At 41.8% G+C, this 23,411-nt stretch overlaps 1 protein-coding gene across 22 annotated transcripts in view; it reads left to right on the top strand.

Annotated features, from left to right (window-relative positions):
* Positions 1 to 2,338: 2,338 nt before the first annotated feature.
* The window catches only part of SUPT3H (SPT3 homolog, SAGA and STAGA complex component), a 340,265-nt gene continuing 319,192 nt past the window's right edge, over positions 2,339 to 23,411 (top strand). For 2 of the 22 annotated variants that reach the window (XM_078378009.1, XM_078377982.1), the window contains exons 1-2: positions 2,493 to 2,588; positions 12,761 to 12,831. In XM_078378009.1, coding sequence (XP_078234135.1) covers positions 12,769 to 12,831 — 63 coding nt within the window. In that variant the 5' untranslated portion in view covers positions 2,493 to 2,588; positions 12,761 to 12,768. Of the gene's footprint in view, positions 2,908 to 2,988; positions 12,342 to 12,687; positions 12,832 to 13,876; positions 14,003 to 14,341; positions 16,426 to 23,411 lie in introns of those variants that run through there. The other 20 variants (XM_073004398.2, XM_078377993.1, XM_078377986.1 and 17 more) reach the window with 19 other exon arrangements.

Here is a 23,411-nt window from a genome sequence, read left to right as displayed (position 1 = left end):
ATGGTGACATTGCTGCCCCTGCCAGCCTTCTGTTCAAGAGCAGGTGGGCTTTCCTAGCAATATGACCCTAACAAGCCAAGAACTGAGCAGCTACAGGACTCTGCTTGGTGTCCACAGACTGTCACTAGTGCCAGGAAAATCTACTCATTCATTGCAGGCAGGGGACTCAAGCCATTACAAGTGGTGGTGGGACCGCTGAAATGGCCAGAGAACAGTGGCATCATGAATGTCAAGCCAGTCTTCTCCACCTAGAAATTTCAGGCAGACACCAGTAGCATAGTAGGAAATGCAGGGCATTCTCATGACAGTCAGCTTAATCACATCCTTTCTAACATTATACAATAAAAATGAACTTTCGGTGTTCAGTGCTGCCAAATAAGGATTACTCTGTTAAGAATCTGCTTAGTATAAAAATGTTTGTACTTTGTTTAAATCAAGCCAGAATATGGACTTGAGAGAGTCAAAATAATTCCTTATCACATCTTTTCCACATCTAGGACAGTGGTAGATTTTCTTGGACTGTGACTCCCAGAAGCCCTTGCCAGCACAGTTAGTGGTGAAGGCCTCTGGGAGTTGGAAGTCCAAAAATTTCTGGGGACCCAAGGTTGGGAACCACTGCTCTAGGATTAATTATAGTTTGACTTTGGTATGATCATTAGCCTTTTCTCCCCAAGAAAGTTTGCAGACCTGGCTAAATAAAGTCATGCCCTTTCTCTGAGACAATCCTGAGGCATTGCTATTTTCCCATCTCTTATGATGCACATCTCTTTCAAACACGTTACCTGACTCTTCCAAGGATTACTTGTTGGATGGTCTCTCCCTAAAGCCTATTACCAAGGTCCATCCTCCCCATGTGAGATGTTCCAACCCATTCTACATAATTTTCAATTGATTTGCTGTCACTGTGGGTGTGTGGGGTGTCATTGATACATTATTTTATGTTTAAGGTTTGTGTTCTGTCAACTTTCCATTATTTTGGAATGAAGGTTGTAATATACATTCTTTTATAAAGCTGCTCACAGTAGTGGCCATGATGGGTGGGATATAAGTACAATAAATAAAAATTTGAGTCTCTGGTTTAGCATCCCACCACTCAGTCTCAAGCACCTGGCACCTTTGCTTTCTTCCTTTCTATACAAAGCAGGCTTCATCCTTGCCAAGGCGGCATAAGGATGCACGCAAAGGTGAGACCAAGAAGGAACGGTTTTATGCATTTGTCTGGCTTAAGAGCCAGCTGTTTCCAGGGGAAAAATATCTGCAAGAGGAAAAGCTTCTGGTCAACTGAAAGCCACTCTCTACCCCAGCAGCTTCCGCTTAGGGCTCAGTGTTGCCTGTTTTAGGTGGTTGCCAGTCTGAATGCTTTGCCCACCTCCTTTTTCTCCACACCTGCTGACAATTGCAGCACTTTCTTGTGGACGAGAAGAAGGGAAGAGAGAAAAGGACACAGCCGGTTCTGTCTACGGCTCACCTGCCTTCCCAGGCTCTGACAGCCAAGGCAGCCCTTTAGGAGGAGAAAGCGTCTGTAACTTGGGCATTATGTAGTCCATGCTTTGTCTGGCAAGGAGTCCTCAATCCAGCCCCCAAAGTTTTCCGCAGTGAGGGTTAGGACACAGACCTCTGCTCAAGACAAGCCAAAGTTAGCCCTATGCAAACGAGACGGACCAGCGGTGTGCCTCAGCAGGGTAAGCAGCAGCAGCAGAAGGAGGGCGAGAGGAAGAGAAGAGGCGCAGACTGCAGCCAGCCAGGGTCGCGCTCTCTTCCCAGGGGCGAAAGGTTGCCAAGCTGACGCGCGCCGCTGCTGAGGCTGCAGTGACAAGAAGTGTACGTGTGTGTGTGTGGGGGGGGAGGGAGAGACTTAGCCAGAGAGGCTCGAAGAGCGAGGGCGAGTCAGCCCTCCCGAAGCAAGGCATGCCGGCCCCGTCACGACCTGACCCAGGAGGGCCACCACAGGCCCGGCCACCATCTGCCGTCCTGGGCCCGCCGCCAGCCTCGCCTCGTCCCTTCCTCTCCCCTCCTGCGTGTGGCGGGGCCGCCGTTGAGCGCCGAGCCCTCGCCTCCAACAGGGCCGCCCCCCCCCGCCGCCGTGTCCGAGCACACGTGGTGGTGACTGCTGAGGAAAACACCGAAGAGAGACGGTGGCTCGCCCGATTCCTCCGGCACCTCCTAACTCCTAAACACATGCCCTGTTTCCGCCACTCCTCATAAAATTCCCTTTCAGGCGGCAAATGGACGGCGCGGAGGTGTTTCGTTTTGTTTTTTTGGTCCCCGCCACTCATGACGCGCAGAAGATGGCTGCCCGGCTCGTCCTGGGGTGTGGCGGAACGGGCCGAGCCCCTCCTCCCCTCCCTCCCCGCTGCCGCGCCCCGCCCTCTTTTCCTTGGCCGTGGCGTCACGCGGGCTCCCCCTCTCCCGGCTCGGCGCGTGGCGGCAGCGGCGGCAGGGAGGGAGGGGAGGAAGGAGGGAGAGAGAGGTTCGCGCAAGAGGAAGTGGTAAGCCGGGCCTTCTCCTCCTCCGCCCTCGTCCTGCTCGGGGATTGTTGTTCGCGGCGCATCTTGGACTTCTCTGGCTCTCGGAGGAGGCCGTCCAGGGCAAGCGGAGTTTCTCCTCCTCTGTGTACACACCTCAGCGCCCCGTGTGTTTGTGTGTGCCTGTGTGTGTGTGTGTGAGAGAGAGAGAGAGAGGGAGAGAGAGAGCGCCTTGTGAGTGAGTCACTAGCGGGAGCCGCTGCAAGCGAGCAGAGAGGAAAGAGCCCCGCAGCACTCACTGCCCCAATGCCGCCGCTGCCTTAACTAGCTGAGGAAGGGAAGAGGTTAGTGAAGAGGGGAAAGGAAAGGCTCAGGAGCCTCTTGGCTCAGGAGGGGGAAGGAGAAAGGAGCGGCCTCTCCCAGGTGGATCGAAAGACTTAACGTAAGCGACACGAGTATGTTCAATAAAAGACACGCTTGGTGAGGTTGGCCTGCTAATGTCCGTGATCGCTGTCTGGGCAGATTCCTTCCCCTGAGGCCCAAAAAGGGAACCCACCAAAGGGGCTTGGGAGCAAAGCGTGGCGCCTGGGCGCTTTTGCTCCTGGCCCCGCGTGGTGGAGGATCCAGACGTTCCTGTCGAACTCTGGCCCTGGCTGTCCGTGATAAGTTTTGTAACACAATTACGTGCACCCGGTGGCTCAAGGAAGGCGGGGGGGGGGGAGGAGGACATTGCACGGGGGAATCAATACCTCCCGTCTCATTTGGGGTGTGTGTGTGTTTCAATACCTCCCTCTGAATGAAGCTCTAGAGGTCCTGCCCTAGTCAGAAGTGACAAAGAGGGAGCAAGCAGGTGGGGAGCCTGTCAGAGCACCTGGGGAGTTTCACGGCTGGCCCGAGGAGAGTCAGACTGAATCCTCCCTCCCCCGCTCTGATATTCTAGGGAGAGCTCCGTTTGCTACCTGCAGAGCAATGCCTTTCTGAGTTGGAACAATAATGATGACTTCCTGTGTGCCTCTTAACAATCCTCCTCTTTTTCCACAAATATAATACTACACAGAGAATGTAGGGAAAAACCTGTGTTTATTGGAATTTGCAGCTACTGTACCAGTATACCTGCCCATAAGATCAGGTGTGATCTGATTTTAGAAGTGACTTTCAGTGGTGGCTCCGCTAATTTCTTTTATTGAAATATTATAGTAAGCAGGTACTGTATATAAATACCCATAACATTCACTAACACACTACCACTGCCTTGTTTATTGATAAGTTTCATCACACAGTATGTAACTTTTTAATATATTTGTCATGCAGTATGTATGTCAGTGTTCTGTTTTAAACAGTTGTGTTTGCTTTTCACTTCTAAAATACATGATCCAGGCTGAACTTGTGAAGATGGACAAGTCTGTGTATCTCTACAATTAAATATCTGATCATAACATTTATTTCTTCAAGAGCTGTTTACTTACAAGAATCTGAAATTGAAAGATTGAGGGAGATCAGTGGTGTTAGTTTTTTTTATCTCAGAGTGTGTGCAAAACATTGGATAAGTAAGTTATTGAAATAACAAAAGTGCTGAAATGTGGACATATATGTAACAGTGAAAGATACTTAAAGTTTCCTATAGTATCCTATGTGCACCGTATGTTCTAGGTTTATATCAAAGAGCTTGGATTTCAAATTCCACTGTAATCTTGGGTTCTGAGGATGGCCTTGAGCAACTTCTGTCAGCCTCCCATGTGAAATGGGAGCATAAGAGTACGATAGAGAATAAGAAATATTATGAAGAAACTGCTGTGTGAGAAGTTGTACATGATAACCCTGGATTGTTATTTCTGTAGAAAAGAGTACCTTGTACTAAAATAGTTGCATAAATGCTTCTGGTTCCTTATAGGGAACAAAAGCTTACATCCACTGAAGAGGTAACAAATTATCTGTGTTGTATGTAGACCAACTCAGAAGGTTTCAGTTACTATATTTTCTCCCTCACCTTCACACCGATTCCTGGATTTCACCTAGTATTTTGTATATATTTTTTAAAACTACAGAAGTTACATAAACATGGTTTACAACAATAAGAAAAGATCACATTGCATATGTGTAACACATTATGCATTCCACAAGGAAACATCTGAGAATGTGTTAAAGCCAAATGTTGAAATATTAAAGGTGCATTGTTAAGGGCACGGATCTCAGAATGTTTCCAGGTCTGAACTAACTTGGTGGTTTACAGCTGGAGTTTAATGGCAATGGGCAATGAATGTAGTTGATGAGGTGTTTTATGGAATACCTTGTTTGAAATCCTCCTGCAAAGCTACAAGGTTCTCTTGCTCCCTGTTTTGAGCATTGTCTTGTTTCTTAGATTCTGATGTTAAAAGTTATGATAGGAGACATTTTTATAAAGTGTTTCTACTTCTTTTCACCTTGCATTGGGGTTTATTGCATGCTTGTTCTTTTCTCAACCATGGAGCTGACTGGTTTAATCATTCTTTGTATTTGTTTTGCTGAGATTTTGACTAGACAAAATCTGTGATTTGCTTTTTGTTTTTATTGTTGCTTAAAGGTTTGTAAAGATTTGTGGAAACTTGTGTAAAATCAGCGTCAAAATTAGAAGAATGACTTTTGTGGGTTTATTAAAACACAGAGGAAATGTCTGAAATGTGATTAGTCAATTAGTTGCATGTCATCCTGCAGCAATGTGTGATTTAGTCAACTTACACATGTTTTAGCAATTATATTTGCATAATAATCTTATGAAGAATTTGAGGCTAATGGTATTTCTGCATGATCTCTTAAAGCAATAAGACATGCTAGGCACGACATTCTTGGTGATTATATGCACCCCAAGGGGCATATTAAGGCATAAGGCCAAACCCAAGAAGTGTGATAATCCCCTAGAAATTAATTGGATGGAATGTTGGTTGCTATTGAGAAATGTAATATAATGTACAAGTTGGGATAGGGAATGAAACTAGCTAGACATGTGCTTCTACTTGTGCTTTGTTTTGCTGAAGAAGTCTAAGTTAATAATTTTTTAATGATGCTGTACTTCACACAAAGATTACAAAAGCATCATAACTCACCGGCTTTCTCTGATTATCGTAAGATTGCACACAATATTTTTAGTGCTAGGTATTTGACCAGTCAAATAACATTTTGTTGAACACTGTAAAGTAATGTTAAATATTTTTATAGCAGGGACATTATGTAAAAAAATACAAAATAAGCATCAACTGGTTTAGTACTTATGCTGCTTGAAACAGCACTTTAGATTGTTATAACTGTGACATTAATTTAAAGGCAAAGGAAATTTGATTCTGTGGCATGTTTAATCTATCCTTTCCTGTCTTGTGGAAAATACGTAATCCCTGACTTGGTGATAAGTGTTATATGTGACCAAGGTTTGATTTATCTTGGGAGCGAAGTCATGTTGTCTGCCCACCAGTGGAACAGACACCACATCCAATATGGATTCCTCCTTGACTTTGTAGTACATGATGTGTTCCCCAGATCTTCTCTGGACAGTTAGAGGAGTTCTCTAGAGCAGATTCCAGTGAGGCTGGGGTTGCAAGAGGAGAAGAAAGTGCAAGTCCACTGTGTAACTGAAAAGATGTGTTACACTGGTATTTCATCATGCTTAGATAAATTCAAAGCATAATTCCTCCCAAACTAAGAATACAGTGGTGCCCCACTGGACGCTTACCCCACATGGCATGGAAATCACTTAACGATGACATTTTTGCGATCACTATTGCGATTGCAAAACGATGGTTCTAATGGGGATTTTTCGTTTCACGTTGATCAGGAGCCTGCTTCGCGAACCGTTTGTTCGCTATATGATGATTTTTCCGGTTCCGCAAAATGGCTTCCCTCCCTTCTCAAAATGGCTGCTTTCTGGAGGGAAGCTTCGCATTACAGCAGTTCTGAACAGCTGATCAGCAGTTCTCTATGGGCAATCTTCGCTGGACGATGAGATATTTCCCCCATTGGAATACATTGACCGGTTTTCAATGCTTTCCAATAGGTTTTTTTTTCGCTTGACGTCAATATCGCTTAATAATGATTTTCCTGGAACGGATTATCGTCGTCAAGCGGGGCACCACTGTATGCCCAATTTCCTCCTCTAATTTGTATTAATGTAAAAATGCAGCATGAGAGTTTACTTTTTTACATTCTTTCCACTGGTTAGGCACAAAAATGTTATAGTTTTATGATGGCTGCATTACATAAATAAGGCTTTGTATTTTTGTGTACAGTGGTGCCTTGCTTAACGATTGCCCCGCATTGCGACGAATCTGCTTTACGATGATCTTTTTGCGATCGCAAAACGATGGTCTGAATGGGGGAATTTCACTTAGCGATGATCGGTTCCCTGCTTCGGGAACTGATTTTCGCTTTACGATGATCAAAAGCAGCTGATGGTTGGGTTTTCAAAATGGCTGCCAGGTGCTTAAAATGGCTCCTCACTGTGCTTAGGGACGGATTCCTCACTATACAGGCAGCAAAAATGGCTGCCGTATGGAGGATCTTCGCTGGATGGTGAGTTTTTACCCAATTGGAACGCATTGAACGGGTTTCAATGCATTTCAATGGGGTTTTAAATTTCACTTTACGATGTTTTCGCTTAACGGCGATTTTCCTGGAACGGATTATCGTCGTTAAGTGAGGCACCACTGTATTTTTCCCTGATTTGCTTCAGGAAGAGATGGAATATCTGAGGTACATATTTTTGCAGTTCTCCTTTCTGTTGTACAGTGGTGCCCTGCATAGCGACAATAATCAGTTCCAAAAAAATCGTCGCTATACGGATTCTCTATATGGATTCGTCGCTATGCGGGGCAAAAAAGCCTATAGGAACGCATTGAAACCCCTTCAATGTGTTCCTATGGGCAAAAAACTCAACGTTCTGCGGAAATCCTCCATGTGGCTGCCATTTTCGCTGCCCGGCAAGTGAGGAAAGCGCGAAAACACTGTGGGCAGCCATTTTTTTTTCCCGGTGATCATTTTGGAACTGCCGACCAGCTGTTTTTAAAAGATCATTATGTGATAATTGTTAAGCAAAACGCTTACCGATCATCGCAAAGCGATGTTTTGCCATTGAAAACATCGTTATGCGATCGTTTTTGCGATCGCAAAAACCTCATCGCTATGCGGATTTGTCGTTAAACGAATTGCTCGTTATGCGGGGCACCACTGTACATGTAAAATACTGGACAACTCTGCCTCTACATTACTTATTGCAGCAGCTGACCACATATGGTTGGGCTCCAGAGTAATAATACATGACTAGAGATGGAGGTATTCATATAGAAATATGAATATCCCTGTGCAGCTGGAATTAATGACGGTCCACTCATGCGTCCAGCGGCAACGGCCACACTCATCCTTCCAATCACTCCTGAAGCTCTGCTCTCATCCTGGTCGGCTGGCCACTTGGCAGCCATGCAGGGAGACTCATCCTCCCTCCCCTTGCCTGGAGTGGCTAGCTGAGTAGTGATTAAGAATGATTGGAAGGATAAGCAAGGCTGTTGCTGGATGCATGAGTAGACAGTCCAGCCCCAGGGGGTGAATCCATGTTAACTCCAGCTGCACAGGGATATCCGTATATGAATAACCCCACCTCTATCCATGACTATGGCTCATGCTGGTTGGGATAGATGGGAGTGGGACTCCTGTACCACTTGAGGGCCCACAGTCTCCTCCATCCATAATTGAAATGAACGGGAGGGGTGTTGTAGTCTCATGCATTTCCTTATTTAAATTAATTTGACCAGTGCTTTATTATATCTGTCTCTGCGTGTCTATATATCTCTTTGTGTGTGTAATCTCTCTCTCTCTCTCTCAGCATTTAATACAGGTGATATATTTAAATATATATAAGTTTCCAATGCAAAGGGGGGGGGAGAGGAAGACCGTATAGCGTTCCAGACAAAATGTAATGGCAAATGAAATCTTAATTGATCTCATTAAGTCCATAGCCCCATTGTCTAAAATTATCTCAGTTCTCCAGTTCTTTTTTCACAGTTAGACAAAGCACGTGCAGAGTACTTTCTTGTGCATTTTGCTTCCATCAGACCTCTTCTAGGATGTATTTCCTGGAAAGAACATCATCTGGCCAGATACATTTAGATTTAGGGTGAACCATTTTATGCAGTTATCCCTGTTCAGCTGCAGAGCTGCATTGAGTGTAAAGTGGATCACTAACACTAATAACTAACACTGGTTATCTCTTGCCTACTGTCAAGCACCTGATACTTGAAAGGTTAATTTTATTGAATGATTGTTTTATGTCATTCTTCTACTAAAAACTACAAAGACATTGCATAAAAAAGTAATCAGTAACCCACAAAATGCAATAAAACAATTTAAAAATGCTAATATTACAATAAAACACTAATTTCAGGTTCAAATGCTAGGTGAAGAGGTGTGTCTTGACTTAATTACTAGGAACAGAGTGATCTGGGTCAGTTGTCACTCTAAAGGGAGAGCATTCCACATGTTGGGAGAGAAAGAGAAGGCCCTATCTTGTGATCCTGACAAGAAGGCCTCTACAAGTAGGTCTGTGCTCAAAAGGGCTTTCTGTATTTCCTAATAAATGATCAGCTTCATAGTGAGAATCAAGGTGTAGACAGGGCTGTGTCAATCTGTGCACATGTAGCTGTGCTTGGGGTGTATTGAGGTGACAGTTCTGAAAATATACCACCCTACACACGCTCTTTCTTCTTTTCCCTGCCTCTCCCTCTCTTAGAGGTGGTTAAGATGTTGCTTTACTAGAACTTGTTCCAGGAGAGATGGATCTGCTTCAAGAAAAAAAAAGGTGGTGACTAGTCTGAATTAAAAACTATTAAGGAGAGACATCACCTTGCCAACATAGGTCCACATAATCAAAGCTATGGTTTTTCCAGTAGTAACGTATGGAAGTTGAGAGCTGGACCATAAAGAAGGCCGACAGCTTTTGAATTGTGGTGCTGGAGGAGACTCTTGAGAGTCCTCTGGACTGCAAAGAGAAGAAACATGTGTTTTGAAGGACATCAACCCTGAGTACTCACTGGAAGGATAGATCCTGAAGCTGAGGCTCCAATACTTTGGCCACCTCATGAGAAGAGAAGACTCCCTGGAAAAGACCCTGATGTTGGGAAAGTGTGAGGGCAAGAGGAGAAGGGGACAACAGAGGACAAGATCAATCGACAGTGTCACTGATGCTATCAACATGAATTTGACCCAACTCCAGGAGGCAGCGGAAGACAGGAGGGCCTGGCGTGGTCTGGTCCATGGGGTCACAAAGAGTCGAAGATGACTTAACGACTAAACAACAACAAAACAACCTATAACATGCTACTTCATTGTGGACTAGTGCATATGCATCATGACTGAAGTCTTCAGGTAATGGTCACATTTGTAGGCATGGGTTGAGGATCTGCTTAAACATTGCTAACCAGGCGATATAGCAACAAACACAGATGTTAGTGAAGTACCAGCAATCTTGGGTAGTATAATAACTGTTATGAGTGCATTGGAAGTCTGAGCTATGTCTCGCCAGCAAGACGTTTCCAAGCAGTATCCTGTTTTCTATCGTATTTCCCCGAAAATAAGACAGGGTCTTATATTAATTTTTGCTCCAAAAAACGCATTAGGGCTTATTTTCAGGGGATGTTTTATTTTACAGTCACGTCATCATCTTCTGGTTGCTGAACAATGGTGGAGGGCAGGGTTTCACTTAACTAGGGCTTATTTTTGGGGTAGGGCTTATATTTCAAGCATCCTGACAAATCCTACTAGGGCTTATTTTCAGGTTAGGTCTTATTTTTGAGGAAACAGGGTAAGACTGCATGTCCATGATGTTCATTATTAGTCTTGCCAATTGTCCTTTGAGTTATGCCACAATCCAATAACCTAAGTAGAGCAACAAAGATGATAAGGGGACTGGAGGCTAAATCCTATGAAGAATGACTAAAAGAACTAGATATGTTTAGCTTAACGAAGAGAAGACTTATTGGAGACATGATAGCAGTCTGAAGGGTTGCCACAGGGAAGAGGGCATTGATCTATTCTCTATTGTGCTTGAGGGTAGGACAAGAACCAATGGGTGGAAACTCGTCAGAGGGAGATCCAACCTATAAATAAGGAAGAATATCCTGACAGTGAACCATTAAGCAATAGAACAGCTTGCCTCCCGATGTTGTGGGTCCCCCCGTTGCTGGAGGTTTTCAAGAAAAGATTGGACAACCATCTTTTTGGGATGGTATGAGTTCTCCTGCCTTGGGCAGGGGTTGGACTAGAAGACCTCCAAGGTCCCTTCCAACCCTATGACGATTCTGTGATTCTGTTTAAGATACTTTGTTGTTCAAAGGATATTCAGCATGAGATAGAACCTAGTTATGTAGAATGAAACTATACATGCAATATTTACATTTTTACTAAACTAATTCAATTAACCCGTGTTATCCAAGCTGAGATAACATGTACTTTTTCACAGTAAAAATTGTATAAAATGAACAGAATTCAGGAAAAGACCTCAATCTCATTGTTGCTCTGCAAATATATGTACAAACAATGAAGACATTAATGTTTAAGCTGAAGATCAATTCTTGTATCATGCAGTAAATAACAGGTCAGATACGGATATACTGTAGCAGCAAAGTGTTTTCTTATTCTGAGGTCTACCTTTGGTAGATTTCTTAGATTTCTTAATGCACTGTGACACTGCCAGTCAAAGGTGTGGTAGTGTTAGTTATTAGAAATTTTAAAGCTTTTTGAGAATTTGTGAGTACTGAGGCTTTCTTACCTGCTGCTAATAGTAAACCCATGCACAATATGTATCACAGAATAGAGAAAGTGTGATAATGTGTTGGAGAAGACAGATGAGCACCTTTTAATATTGATTAGTACTGATTCTAGCATTACCCTAGCATTTAAGTGTTCTTCTTTGTACAAAAGTGGAATTTAATAACTTGGTATTCGAAAAGGAAGAGCACTAATGTCCCTAATAATTTAAGTTTCTCTTTGCCACATGCCAGGGCCAATATGAACCCAAGAAGGATTAGGACAGACTTCATTCTCATTTATAAGCATGCATAGCTCTACTTTATTAGAAATTGCCTGAGGTTGAGTGCAAAAAATAGACCACACACATGTAAATATATATAGCTGTTGATGATTCTTATTTGTAAAGCTTCTACAAACACATGTTTGAGAAGCTGACAGATTCGGAATTCAGGGAATGTTTGGTGATTTTGGTTAATTAACTGATGTGTTTTTTTAAATGCCACACACAGACATTTTCATACAAGTTTGGTGCACTTTATATTCGCAAGTACTGTATAAAACTATGTTTACCTTTCTTGCTGTGTAGAACAGATAAGATTTAAAATATTCTGAAGTTACAATTTTAATATTTTACAAAAATACTTCTCATTAAAGTAAATTGTCTTTGAAAAGAGTGAAAATTGAGAGAAAAAGGGGCGATTTTGTAGTGGTAAGACAGTTGATAGTGAGAAGTGATTCCCTACTTGTGAGCGAATAAAAGCATCTGCAGGGGGAGAGGATCTCTCCTCAATACTTCTTGAAGATAATAGATGCTTGATCTAAATAACACACTGTAAGCAATACAGTGTCTGTTGCACTGATTCCCTAACTAATATGGGCAGATGAAGAAATTCCAAGGAGGATGTGAAATTTTAGTAATTATTTTAAAATTTGCCTAAAACAGATTTCTGTGATAAGTATGATTACTGGAACTAGGAATTTCTGAGGAGAAAACTATCATCTTCATGGTTGAAGATTTTAAGGTGATAAAGTGCGAGGATAATGTTCTCACTTGGGCTCTGACTGCTGTTTGAGCAACACCACAGCTTTGAAGCAGTTGTTGGTCACATTAAGGTATATCATTTTCTTAATTATAGTTAGAGAAGATTCAATTTTAGTTACTCCAGAATTTAGAACAATTGCATTGCTAATTGTGTATGTCCCGATATGAGCTTGGGATTAAACTAGTTTCACTGTCCAAAGTGGCATATGTTGAATTGTTGACTATGTAATAGTTTTTGTGTGGATTACTATAAATAAAACCTTTCAAAATTAAATGATATTTTCCTTTCCTTTAAAATTATTTTATGAATACCAGACTTTGTTCTAGTAGAAAGGAATTTGGCAAATATGTAGATTTAGTTAGAACTACATAATTAATAGCTTTAAATAGTGTTAATCAAATACCATCTTCTTACAGGGGGTTCACGTATAAACTACAGCATGTTGAAATAATCTACAATCCCATCTGAACATCTGAATTCATTTTGCAGAATATGGCATGCAGCTGCATTCAAATACAAAGCAAGAAGAACTGCAGTATATTGACCCACTGAATATTACAGTAGGTTTTGAGTTTCATGTTAGTTGGATTTATTGGAGAAAATTGATTTGAGTGCTTCTGCTTTTGGCTGAGTTTTTTAATGTCTGGAAGAAAGGAAATAGGACATGCATGTGATGTGACTTTGATGTGTAAAGAAGTTAATTATCTAAACCATCTAACAAATCTTCGCTGGAGAACCCCCGCACATTAATTTAAAGGTTATAGGATGGTCTGATGAGTTTTGGTTGTTGTAGGTTTTTCGGGCTCTTTCGCTGTGTTCCAAAGGTTTTTCTTTCTAACGTTTTGCCAGTCTCTGTGGCTGGCATCTTCAGAGGACAGGAGTTAGAATTCTGTCTCTGTTCCTGTGAAGATGCCAGCCACAGAGACTGGCAAAATGTTAGGAAGAAAAACCTTTGGAACATGGCCAAACAGCCTGAAAAACCTACAACCACCATTGGATCCCGGCCATGATAGCCTTCGAGAATACACTGATGAGTTTTGTTCATTTAAATAAAATGCTACTTGAGTTTTAAATTAAATAACTCCAGAAGAAATTTGCTAGCTAGTGATAAACCTTTCAGTTTCTGATGGTCTCTGTCTTTGAACCAGTGTGCACCAGTAGCTGATTTGGCTTATGTTATATGGCTGCTTTGTCGTATTTGTGTGAAACAAAGTTGATTTTGGGTATGGAAGGTGACCCTTCGGTGCTGACCAATGCCAGCACAGCCTGTTCTTGTGGGGGGATAGCAGGGATACTGGCAAGTTGAGTCAAGTTCCAAGTATTTGGTATCAAGCCCCAAATCCCAGTCTCAAGTTCCTATGAAAAAGAAGCCTCCCCCCCCACAAAAAAGGGAGATGGTGGGATGGTGTTGTGGGATTTGTGTGTGTAGGTATGAGACTTGTGAACCATTCACTTTTGTTCCCCTCATGCCTTCCCCTGAAAACTTTTTAAAAAGTTTTTAAATTTACAAAAAAAGGTCTTCCTTCACTTATCTTTCAAACAGCTCCATTTTTAGACTGGAATCCTCTTGTTTAATCTGTTGCAAACAGAGGGAAATTTCCCTGCAGTATGTGTGTGCGCTTGTGCGTGTGAGAAACTGGGGGAGGGAGAGAGGCTGCTGCTGGCTGTTTGTGTGCATGCTTGCGTGTGACTGAGTGACTGGAGCGGTGGAAGCTGCTTCCCTGTGATCAGGTAGGTGCAGGTGCTGCTAAACCTTTGCTGTCTTGGTTATGTCTCTTAAGCTTTTGCATTATTTTTCAGAAAAAGAGTGTGTATGCATGTCTTGCAGGAGGGCAGCTCAAGAGGAAGTCTCTCTCTCTCACACACACAGACACACATTGCAAAATGATGCAAAATTTACACACACACACACACACACACACACACACACACACACACACACACACACACACACACACACACACACACACACACACACACACACACACACACACACACACACCCCAAAATGATGCAAAAACTTGCAGATAGCCGAAGAGTTCATTAGTAGCTCCACCTACTTGGTCTAGGAGAAGCAGCCCCCCTTTCTCCCTCCCTCCCCCCTCACAGAGAGAGAGAAGAGAGAGATGGAGGGAGGGAGGAGCCTGGCCAAAGACGGGGGGGGGGGTCATGTGCAAATCGGAAGCAGCTTCTCTTCAGGATTCCAGCCAGAAAATGGAGCTTTTTAAAAGATAAGTGAAGAATTTTTTAAAAAACCTAAAACAACAGGACTTGACTCAGAAAAAAGGCTCCAAGTCACATGTTGAGTCCAAGTTATTTAAAAACAACAACACACAAGTCATGTCCAAGTCGATTCACTGGTGTGACTTAAGTGTGATTTGACAGCAAGTTGTACGTCAAGTCTGCATCCCGTGGAGCTAGGGTGGGGAGGGTTAAACCAGATGTTAAGGAAGATGGAAATCTAAACTGGATACATTTCTGGAAGCTGTACAGATGCTATTACAGAATAATAGAAACTCTGTAATCCACACAAAAATGCTTGAAAATTGGACATGGTATGCTTAGAATCACAATTTTAACCTAGTTCTAGCAGTGGGTTATTTGGTTGTTAGTATCTTATGATTTGCAAGACATTGTTGCTACAGAATATTGAAATGGCAATGACTGGACTGGCTGATTATTAGTTTGATTATTTGTTATGCCTTGCACAGTGTAGACTATGACGTGGGTTTTCTAGAAAAAGTAGAACTGGGAAATTTTATTGAGTTCGAAGTAATGACTGATTTTGTTATTGAAGAATGTTAAGCAGTAGAGGACAAATATACATTTTATAGGTCTGGTCCAGACCCAACCAGAAGCTAACTGCATTGTGCACAGGAGATTGGACAATGGAATGCTAGGCTTTGTCAGTGCTTGCATTTGAAGTATAATTTAAAGATATGTTTAGTCTGCGTAACAAAATTGACTGCAGTAGAGCAGCTCAAACAACTGTAGACAAATATAGACAGATTGGTGTGGAAAATTTTCTGCAGAAAAATAAACCTTCAGGAAAAAAAATCCAGAAAATGTTCTGCCCCACATCTCTGCTGTAGGGTATCTCTCACTTGCTTTAGCTGCCTATGCTGTTTTGCTAGGCTATTTTTTGCCAATTCATGTCTTTTGTATTCTTCTGAACAGAAAAATTCTGCTCTTGAATAGAGGTGCAGTATTATCTGACTAGTACAATAGTGATTTGTCAAAGAAGCATGTAAGGTGGTCTCCTGGATTATGAATGATAGATGTAAATACGTATTGGTAAATACAAGATTAGTTTCTATTCCTAATGCTGCACCTTCCAAATGACTCAGTTGTGGATAAGTTTGTGGCTGGCCTGAGTTGGGGTGCAAGTAATTCAGAAGGCACTGTCATTCCAGATGCTGTTGGCAAGGATGAAACCGATGCAGGCTATTTATGTCTGGTTTACTTCTAATGAGTCCTTTATTGCTGCTCTCTTGGCATCCCACCCAACTATTATATTCTAGGATTAGCTCGGTGCTTTGGGCACTGGACAGGAATTTTTACCAGTTTCTTCAGTTAACACAATGTTGTATAATTTTTTTTTTTAAAACACTCTACACTGCTTGCTTGGTGGATGTGACTGTTAGAAGCTGGGCATATCTGAAAGTTTAGACAATTTATTTGATCACAGTAGGCAGTAAGGATGTCAGCAGTGCTCTGAGGTGCTTTTAGAATCAGAGAGGATTACCAAGATTTCCCATTCAGGGCTGTGGGACATGAATGAGTACCCTACGGCCTACAGAACCCCTTTTCTAGAACCCTCTCTAATTCACTGTAAAGTTCAGAAACTCAAGAAAGCGTATCTTAACAAATTGTGGCTAGTATTTTGTGTAGTATCATGATTATTTCAGCAAACAATCAAAATTGTAAACTTATAAATTCTTCTGCAAATGTATAATATCTTGGATATTGTGGCATTTGGGGTTTTATAGGCCTGTGTCTATGTGTCTGTCTGGATAGCTCTGTTAGCTGGAACATATGGTTGCTCAGCCAGAAGTTACAAATTCAATTCCCCACTCTGGCTTGTAGAAGAAAAGCTGGCCTGTGTGATCTTGGGCAACTTACATGGTTTCAGAGTGCTCCAGAAGAATGGAATGGTAAGTCATTTCTGAGTCATCTATACCTAGAAAACCTTGAAAAGCTGTCTTAAATTGGAGTCTGCATATAATTATTGTTGTTATTGGTATTGCATGTGTCCAGAGAACCCTACTGTGGTGTCCATAAATCAGAAGTTATGGATAGCATGTAACAACAATATGTACATTGTCTAATACAAAGTTTTCCTAGGCCACCATGTAGGGGGAGGATTTTTATGACATTTCACATTTACTCTGCAATTGAACCCATAAGAAAGTTCAAACATGTTTATAAGTAATCTGGCCTTTCTCACCAGATTATTCATAAACATGTTAAAACCCACCCATAAGCTGAAACATAGGTTGCAGAAAAAATATGACATGTCATAGAAATCCTCCCCCTACAGGCTGTTTCACTGTGACATTTCTCTAATGGTGAGTTAGCTTACCATTGTGAAACTGTGAGGGGGAAGAGAGTGTTCACCTCACAATTCTCCCTGATTTGGAGAATGATGCATGTGAAAGCAAGTGATGGTTGTTCAGCTGCTGTCAGGATTTACTCCCAACATTCAGCACAATTAGTTGGTATAGTACTGCTGAATGTCATCTACCTTTTTCAGCTTAGTAGATAGACAGCTCAGCAGGGGAACTGAGCAGAGTACTCAGGGTATTTCTGTTGGAAGAGAAAATACAAAGAAGGTATGCTTCAGAATCAGTTTAAAGTAGTGGAGGGTGACATGTGACACACGTAATGCTGTATACGTTGCCCTTGGAGCAATTTTGTAGTCCTTCGCATTCCTGGAATTCCCCACCTTGCAAATGAAATTACAACAGTTTTGCGATAATATTTTTCCCTCAGAAAATCGCTTTATGCTATGTAGAGAGCATGGCAGCAATTTTGCCATGTTTTTAGCTCCCATTGTGCCCCTGCACCCCATATAATAATTGTGTGGCATCAAGTCAATTATGACTTACAACAACCCTTTTCAGGGTTTTCTAGGCAGAGGATACTTAGAAGTGATTTTCCATTTCCTTCTCGGATTATATAGCTTGCCCAAGGTCACATAGGCCAACTCCTCTGGGGTGCACAGTGGGAACTGAACTTGCAACCTCTGACTACACAACCTAACTCACTGAACTATCCAGCCAATTCTGCACACCATAACTCACCACACTGCTATTATTACAAAACAAATGTGGGCAGTAGAAGGTGCAAGATAGTTTTTAAGAGTACTGTAATGCAGTTTTTTAAATCTTAAACTAGTTTTATGGCTTTATCAAAACCCCACTGTTACAACCTTTATTTTAAAATTTCAGTAATGAAAATAATAAAGGAACATGAAAATTAGCCTCTTTGGTGACGCCACACTTCCTTGGCTATGTGACTCTTGCACTGCTGAGAAATCTGAAAAATGGTCCTTGTTCCCCTCAGATACTGTAGTTCACTGATTTCAAGGTCTTGTCACTAGGGAGACCTGCTTCTCTGAGTCATTTTCCTTATCCCAGAAGTTGTCCAGCTTTACAAGGAATTTGATGCTTTAAGAATGCAATGGCAAAGGTAAAACAATAATTGGCAAATATATGCTTTCATATATTTTAAGGCTGCTGACTGAGAGCAAATAATGCCAACATCTGTTGTTCATTCTGAAAGCTACTGTTAATAATAATGTAAAGAAAGAACAGAGTTCGTATAAATGAAGATTTACCAGATCTTTGCAAGTCAGATTAGAGAAAGAAGGAAGAACCAGTATTCATAATTCTGCATACTACCATCTTATATAAAATTTGGCTAAAAGCCTCTTGAGTTTTTACATGGCTGTAATGCAGCTGGCACCAGTCTTCTTGGCAAGCTAAGGCATTAACCTAAGTATTTGCTGTTGTCTCTGTGAAGATTCTCAATCATCCAGTATACACAAACACACACACACACACACACACACACACACACACACACACACGCACAGTGGTGCCTCGCTTAGCGATGTTAATCTGCAGCAAAAATCACTGCTAAGCAATTTCATCACTAAGCGATTTTAAAAAGCCTATAGAAACGCATTGAAACCCCTTCAATGGGTTCCTATGGGCTTAAAACTAACCTTAAAGCGAAGATCCTCCATAGGGGCGGCCATTTTCGGTGCCTCTAAAGCGAGGCAAAACAGCGGGCGGCCATTTTGTTTTTCCGGTGGCTAATTAGAAACCGCTGATCAGCTGTGTGGAAATGGGGGCTTTGCGATGATTGCTTTCCGCGATCACCGCAAAACGAATTTTCTCCATAGGGACCATCGCAAAGCGATTTCATCGCTATACGGAGTGATCAAGATATATATCCCCCTCACTCAGCAGGGGTGGAGGCCTCAAATACAATCTGTCTCCTATTTATCATGCTGCCCTTTCATCCTTCCCCAGAAAGATTAGGACCACAAACACCAGAAAGACCACTGTTAATTATTGTTAATGACCCATGACAGTGGTTGCAGAAGGACTGCAGAAATGGGATTAAAATAGCACTCCACACGCTAGCAAGGTTATGCTCAAAATCCTCCAAGGCCAGGCTTCAGCAGTATGTGGACCGAGAACTCCCAGAAGTACAAGCTAGATTTCGAAGGGGCAGAGGAACTCGGGACCAAATTGCTAACATGCGCTGGACTATGGAGAAAGCCAGAGAGTTCCAGAAAAACATATACTTCTGCTTCAAAGCCTTTGACTGTATGCACCACAGCAAACTATGGCGAGTTCTTAAAGAAATGGGAGTGCCTGGCCACCTTATCTACTTCCTGAGAAATCTATGTATGGGACAGGAAGCAACAGTTAGAACTAGATGTGGAACAACTGATTGGTTCAAAATTGGGAAAGGAATATGACAAAGCTGTATATTATCGCCTTGCTTATTTATATTATTTGCAGAATAAATCCTGCGAAAGACTGGACTGGATGAATCCCAAGCCGAAATTAAAATTGCCGGAAGAAATATCAACAACCTCAGATATGCAGACGACACCACTCTGATGGCAGAAAGTGAGGAGGAATTGAAGAATCTCTTAATGATGGTGAAAGAGGAGAGTGTAAAAAATGGTCTGAATCTCAACATCAAAAAAACTAAGATCATGGCCACTGGTCCCATGACCTCCGGCAAATAGAAGGGGAAGATAGTAACAGATTTCACCTTCTTGGGCTCCATGATCACTGCAGATGGTGATAGCAGCCATGAAATTAAAAGACACCTGCTTCTTGGGAGGAAATTGACCTCAACAGCATCTTAAAAAGCAGAGACATCATCTTGCCGACAAAGGTCTGCATAGTTAAAGCTATGGTTTTTCCAACAGCAATGTATGGCAGTTGAGAGCTGGACCATAAAGAAGGCTGACCGCCGAAGAATTGATGCTCTTGAATTGTGGTGCTGGAGGAGACTCTTGAGAGTCCCCTGGACTGCAAAGAGAATAAACCTAACCATTTTGAAGGAAATCAACCCTGAATGCTCACTGGAAGAACAGGTCCTGAAGCTGAGGCTCCAATACTTTGGCCATCTGATGAGAAGAGAAGACTCCCTGGAAAAACCCCTGATGTTAGGAAAGTGTGAAGGCAGGAGTAGAAGGGGACGACAGAGGATGAGATGGTTGGACATTGTCATTGAAGCTACCAACATGAATTTGACCCAACTCCGGGAGGCAGTGGAAGACAGGAGGGCGTGGCGTCCTCTGGTCCATGGGGTCACGAAGAGTCAGAGATGACTTAACGAGTAAACAACAACAACAAATACTAATAGATAATGCATTACAGGTACATACAGGCATTCATATGTAAATTCTTGAATATGTTGAGAATGTTTATCAGGGCTTGAAAGTATATGAACTCTGAACATATATTGGTTGTTTCTTGTTGAACGTATGAGGCACAGTGCATGATTCTCTACAATGTTATAGGCATTAGATGTGTAATGTATTTATGTGTATGTGTGTGTGTGTAACTGCACACACATACATGCGTGCACACGAACGCGCGCACACACACACACACAAGTACTGAGTAACATAGTTTGTGATCTTATTTTCCCCTGAAAAATATTAGAGTGGCTTTCCAAACTGTGACAGCAAATTTCAAGATTTGTGTGGTGGTGCTGGGTATGATAAAATGTAGAGGAATAGTTGGGAGGGGGGAGTCAATGGTAAGTAGCAACAGTATACTCTTTCTCATTTTTATGAGGCATACCTGTCAGTATGAGTTTTGTTTGCTTTACATTTGATTGGAAGGACAGGGATTGTGGAGGGTGGTGTTTTCATTGGACGTTGGAAACAAGTCAGCTTGAAGAGAAGCTTAAGTATTTTTCAGTGCTCTTATAGTGACACTGAATTAATAATGCAAATGCTTTAATCAATTATATATGTGCTTCCTTATATTTTGAAACAAATGAATGGACAAGATATGTACCTCACCTCCCTCCTTCAAGTCATTTTTATGTTATATACAGTGCTGCCTTGATTTACGACCATAATCCATTCCAGAAGATGGACGCAACTCGAAATGGTCAGAAATCGAAGCACCATTTCCCACTGAAATGCATTGGAACACGATTCATCCATTCCATCATTTATATATACATACAGAAAGTCCCATCGGAAGGCGCTGGGGCTTTCAAAAACGAACAAACCAAAAATAAACAAAGAAGCAAGCCCTGCCCCAAGGCACTGGGGTATGTAGTATATAGTACCAGTAGTGGGTGCTAAATTTGCAGTGATAAAAAGTTGTTAGAATGTATTATTCACTGGGTATTTCTTTTCCACAGCATGACTGGGTAGTATCCAAACAGCTGTGAAGGTGTTTGTGAATGAATAATCATAGTACCTCAGTAAGAGAAAGGGTTGCCATTGGTATTCTTTTCTTTCTTCCCCTTGAAGTAATAACATTCATGGGGTTATTTATCAGTATAGACCAGTGATGGTGAACCTGTGGCACCCAAAGCCCTTTCTTCTGGCACACGACAAGTTAGTGGCCCTGTCACCTGCCCTTGGGGATAAAAGTGGCTGCAGCCGGGATTCCCCCTTTCTCTTCCTGTTCTGCGTCAGTCGCCATGATTCCCCCTGCAACTGCAACTTCCGGTTACGGTCTTCTGGGTGGCACAACAGCCACTGGTTTCTATCCCTCCCCCTCAAAAAGGTTTGCCATCACTGGTATAGATCTATGGTAAAAGTGCTTAAGGTTGAGGACTTTCTTTGAGGAAGGAAAATTATAGTAAAAGAACTGGATGGAGCTTAACGTGTAGGTAGATACTGTACCTGTCTAATTTTTGTTTCTTGCATTTAGTAAGTTGTTAGTAATCACCGCATCTCTTAAATAAGTGGCTTCCAGGTGAAGAAACAGTGCCAGAATAAACAAGAGGACACATTTAGATGCCAACACAACAAGGTCCTGATAATCAGAATCATATGTGTGGAGAAATAATGTTATAGCTCATTTTTTACCAAGGGAAGAAATTCCACTGGGGAAAACCTTAGTTATAAACATTCAGAATAAACAATTACTAATGTTTCTATACTCATTGTGCAGTAATTGGGAGTCTCTTTTCTGCAGTAACATTTGATCCATTTGGAAAAGATTGAAGACCATGCTATAGAAGATACAACATGATTGAACATTTACCAAACAGAAAACTGCATTTGTTGTACATTTAGGCACTCCAAGAATGCATCTAAGAAAGAATGACTAGATTCTCTAGATCAGTGGTTCTTAACGTGGGCAATAATGCCCCCCAGGGGGCGATTTCATTTTTCAGGGGGGCGGTAGAATGAAAAGGGGCGGTGTGGGGGCGCTGGAGCAGAAGGGGGCGGTAGGGGGGCGCTGGAGCAAGCCAAACCTGTTAAGATGGCTGCAGCCTTTTTACGGTGTGCATGAATATATATTTTCCTCCAATCTTAATTTATTTTCAAAGTTTTCGTCTTGAAATTCTTAGTTCCTGCATTGTGGTTTGTTTTTATGCCCTTTTTATATTTCTTTTTGTGTCTTAAAATTCGCTTGCAACTAAATCATTAAATGTTACTTTTTGGGGGGCATTTCATTTTCTTGGAATTGAATTTTGTTTTCAGGGGTCATTGGATTTAAGTGTCATAAACAAACAAACAAACAAACAAATAAATAAACAAACAAATAAATAAGAAAGATATCATCACCGCGGGGAGGGGGGCGATGATAACTTCCTCAATGGCTCAAGGGGGCGTTTCTTTCAAAACGGTTAAGAACCACTGCTCTAGATCTCAAGACACTTTATCTGAACAGCTACCCTGTACAGAATTTAGGCTGGTGTTTTTCTAATAAAGGACCCAAAGTGCTAAATGAATGGGAAAACTGCCGGCACAAAAGAATTTTGATGGAATGGCTGGACTATTGGGTGTTGCTAGAAGTGCAAAGGCTGTAAGAAAATTCCAGTACCTTGGAAGTGGTATTATAATGAAATAGATATCTGCAATGAAAAATATGTTCAACAATGTGTTTAATTACCCAGTGATACTTCTGGAGAACAGAACCATGTTTTTATTTGGTTTCATTCCCAGAGTTAGTGGCTCTCGCTTTCAGAGATGAGTCCTGGATCTAGACCAGATTTGTTTATGCCCATCCACTTAATGCAATGGGGTTTTAAGTCTTTTTTTTCTTTTTGTACGAAATGATATGTGGTAACTAGTTTAGAATGCATGTGGTTCTTCAGATTGAAACTGAATTTAGGAAGTTGTTGTAGTGGTGTGAACTACACCGGTTAGGTCTGTGTAACATTTCAAACAGGTTGTAGTGCTGTGTAGAATGTGGAGTGTTTTAGTGAAAGTGCATCTGTAATTAAGAATTGCCAGTAATATTCGCAATATAATTATTTTTTCTATGGGTCCTGTTAGTGTGTTCATCTTATGTTGTGAGGTTTCTGCTTACAATAGAAAATCTATCCTTTACCGTTGTAGAACATGGCTTCTCAAAACAGAACATCAGTAATGCCCTTATGTACAAATTTTGATGTGGGTAAAGGATAC

This window comes from Pogona vitticeps, chromosome 1 (genome assembly GCF_051106095.1).
Source record: "Pogona vitticeps strain Pit_001003342236 chromosome 1, PviZW2.1, whole genome shotgun sequence".
In the NCBI taxonomy this organism is placed as follows: domain Eukaryota; kingdom Metazoa; phylum Chordata; class Lepidosauria; order Squamata; family Agamidae; genus Pogona; species Pogona vitticeps.
The sequence above is the reverse complement of the archived record's forward strand: the minus strand, read 5'-3'. Positions and strand labels throughout refer to the sequence as shown.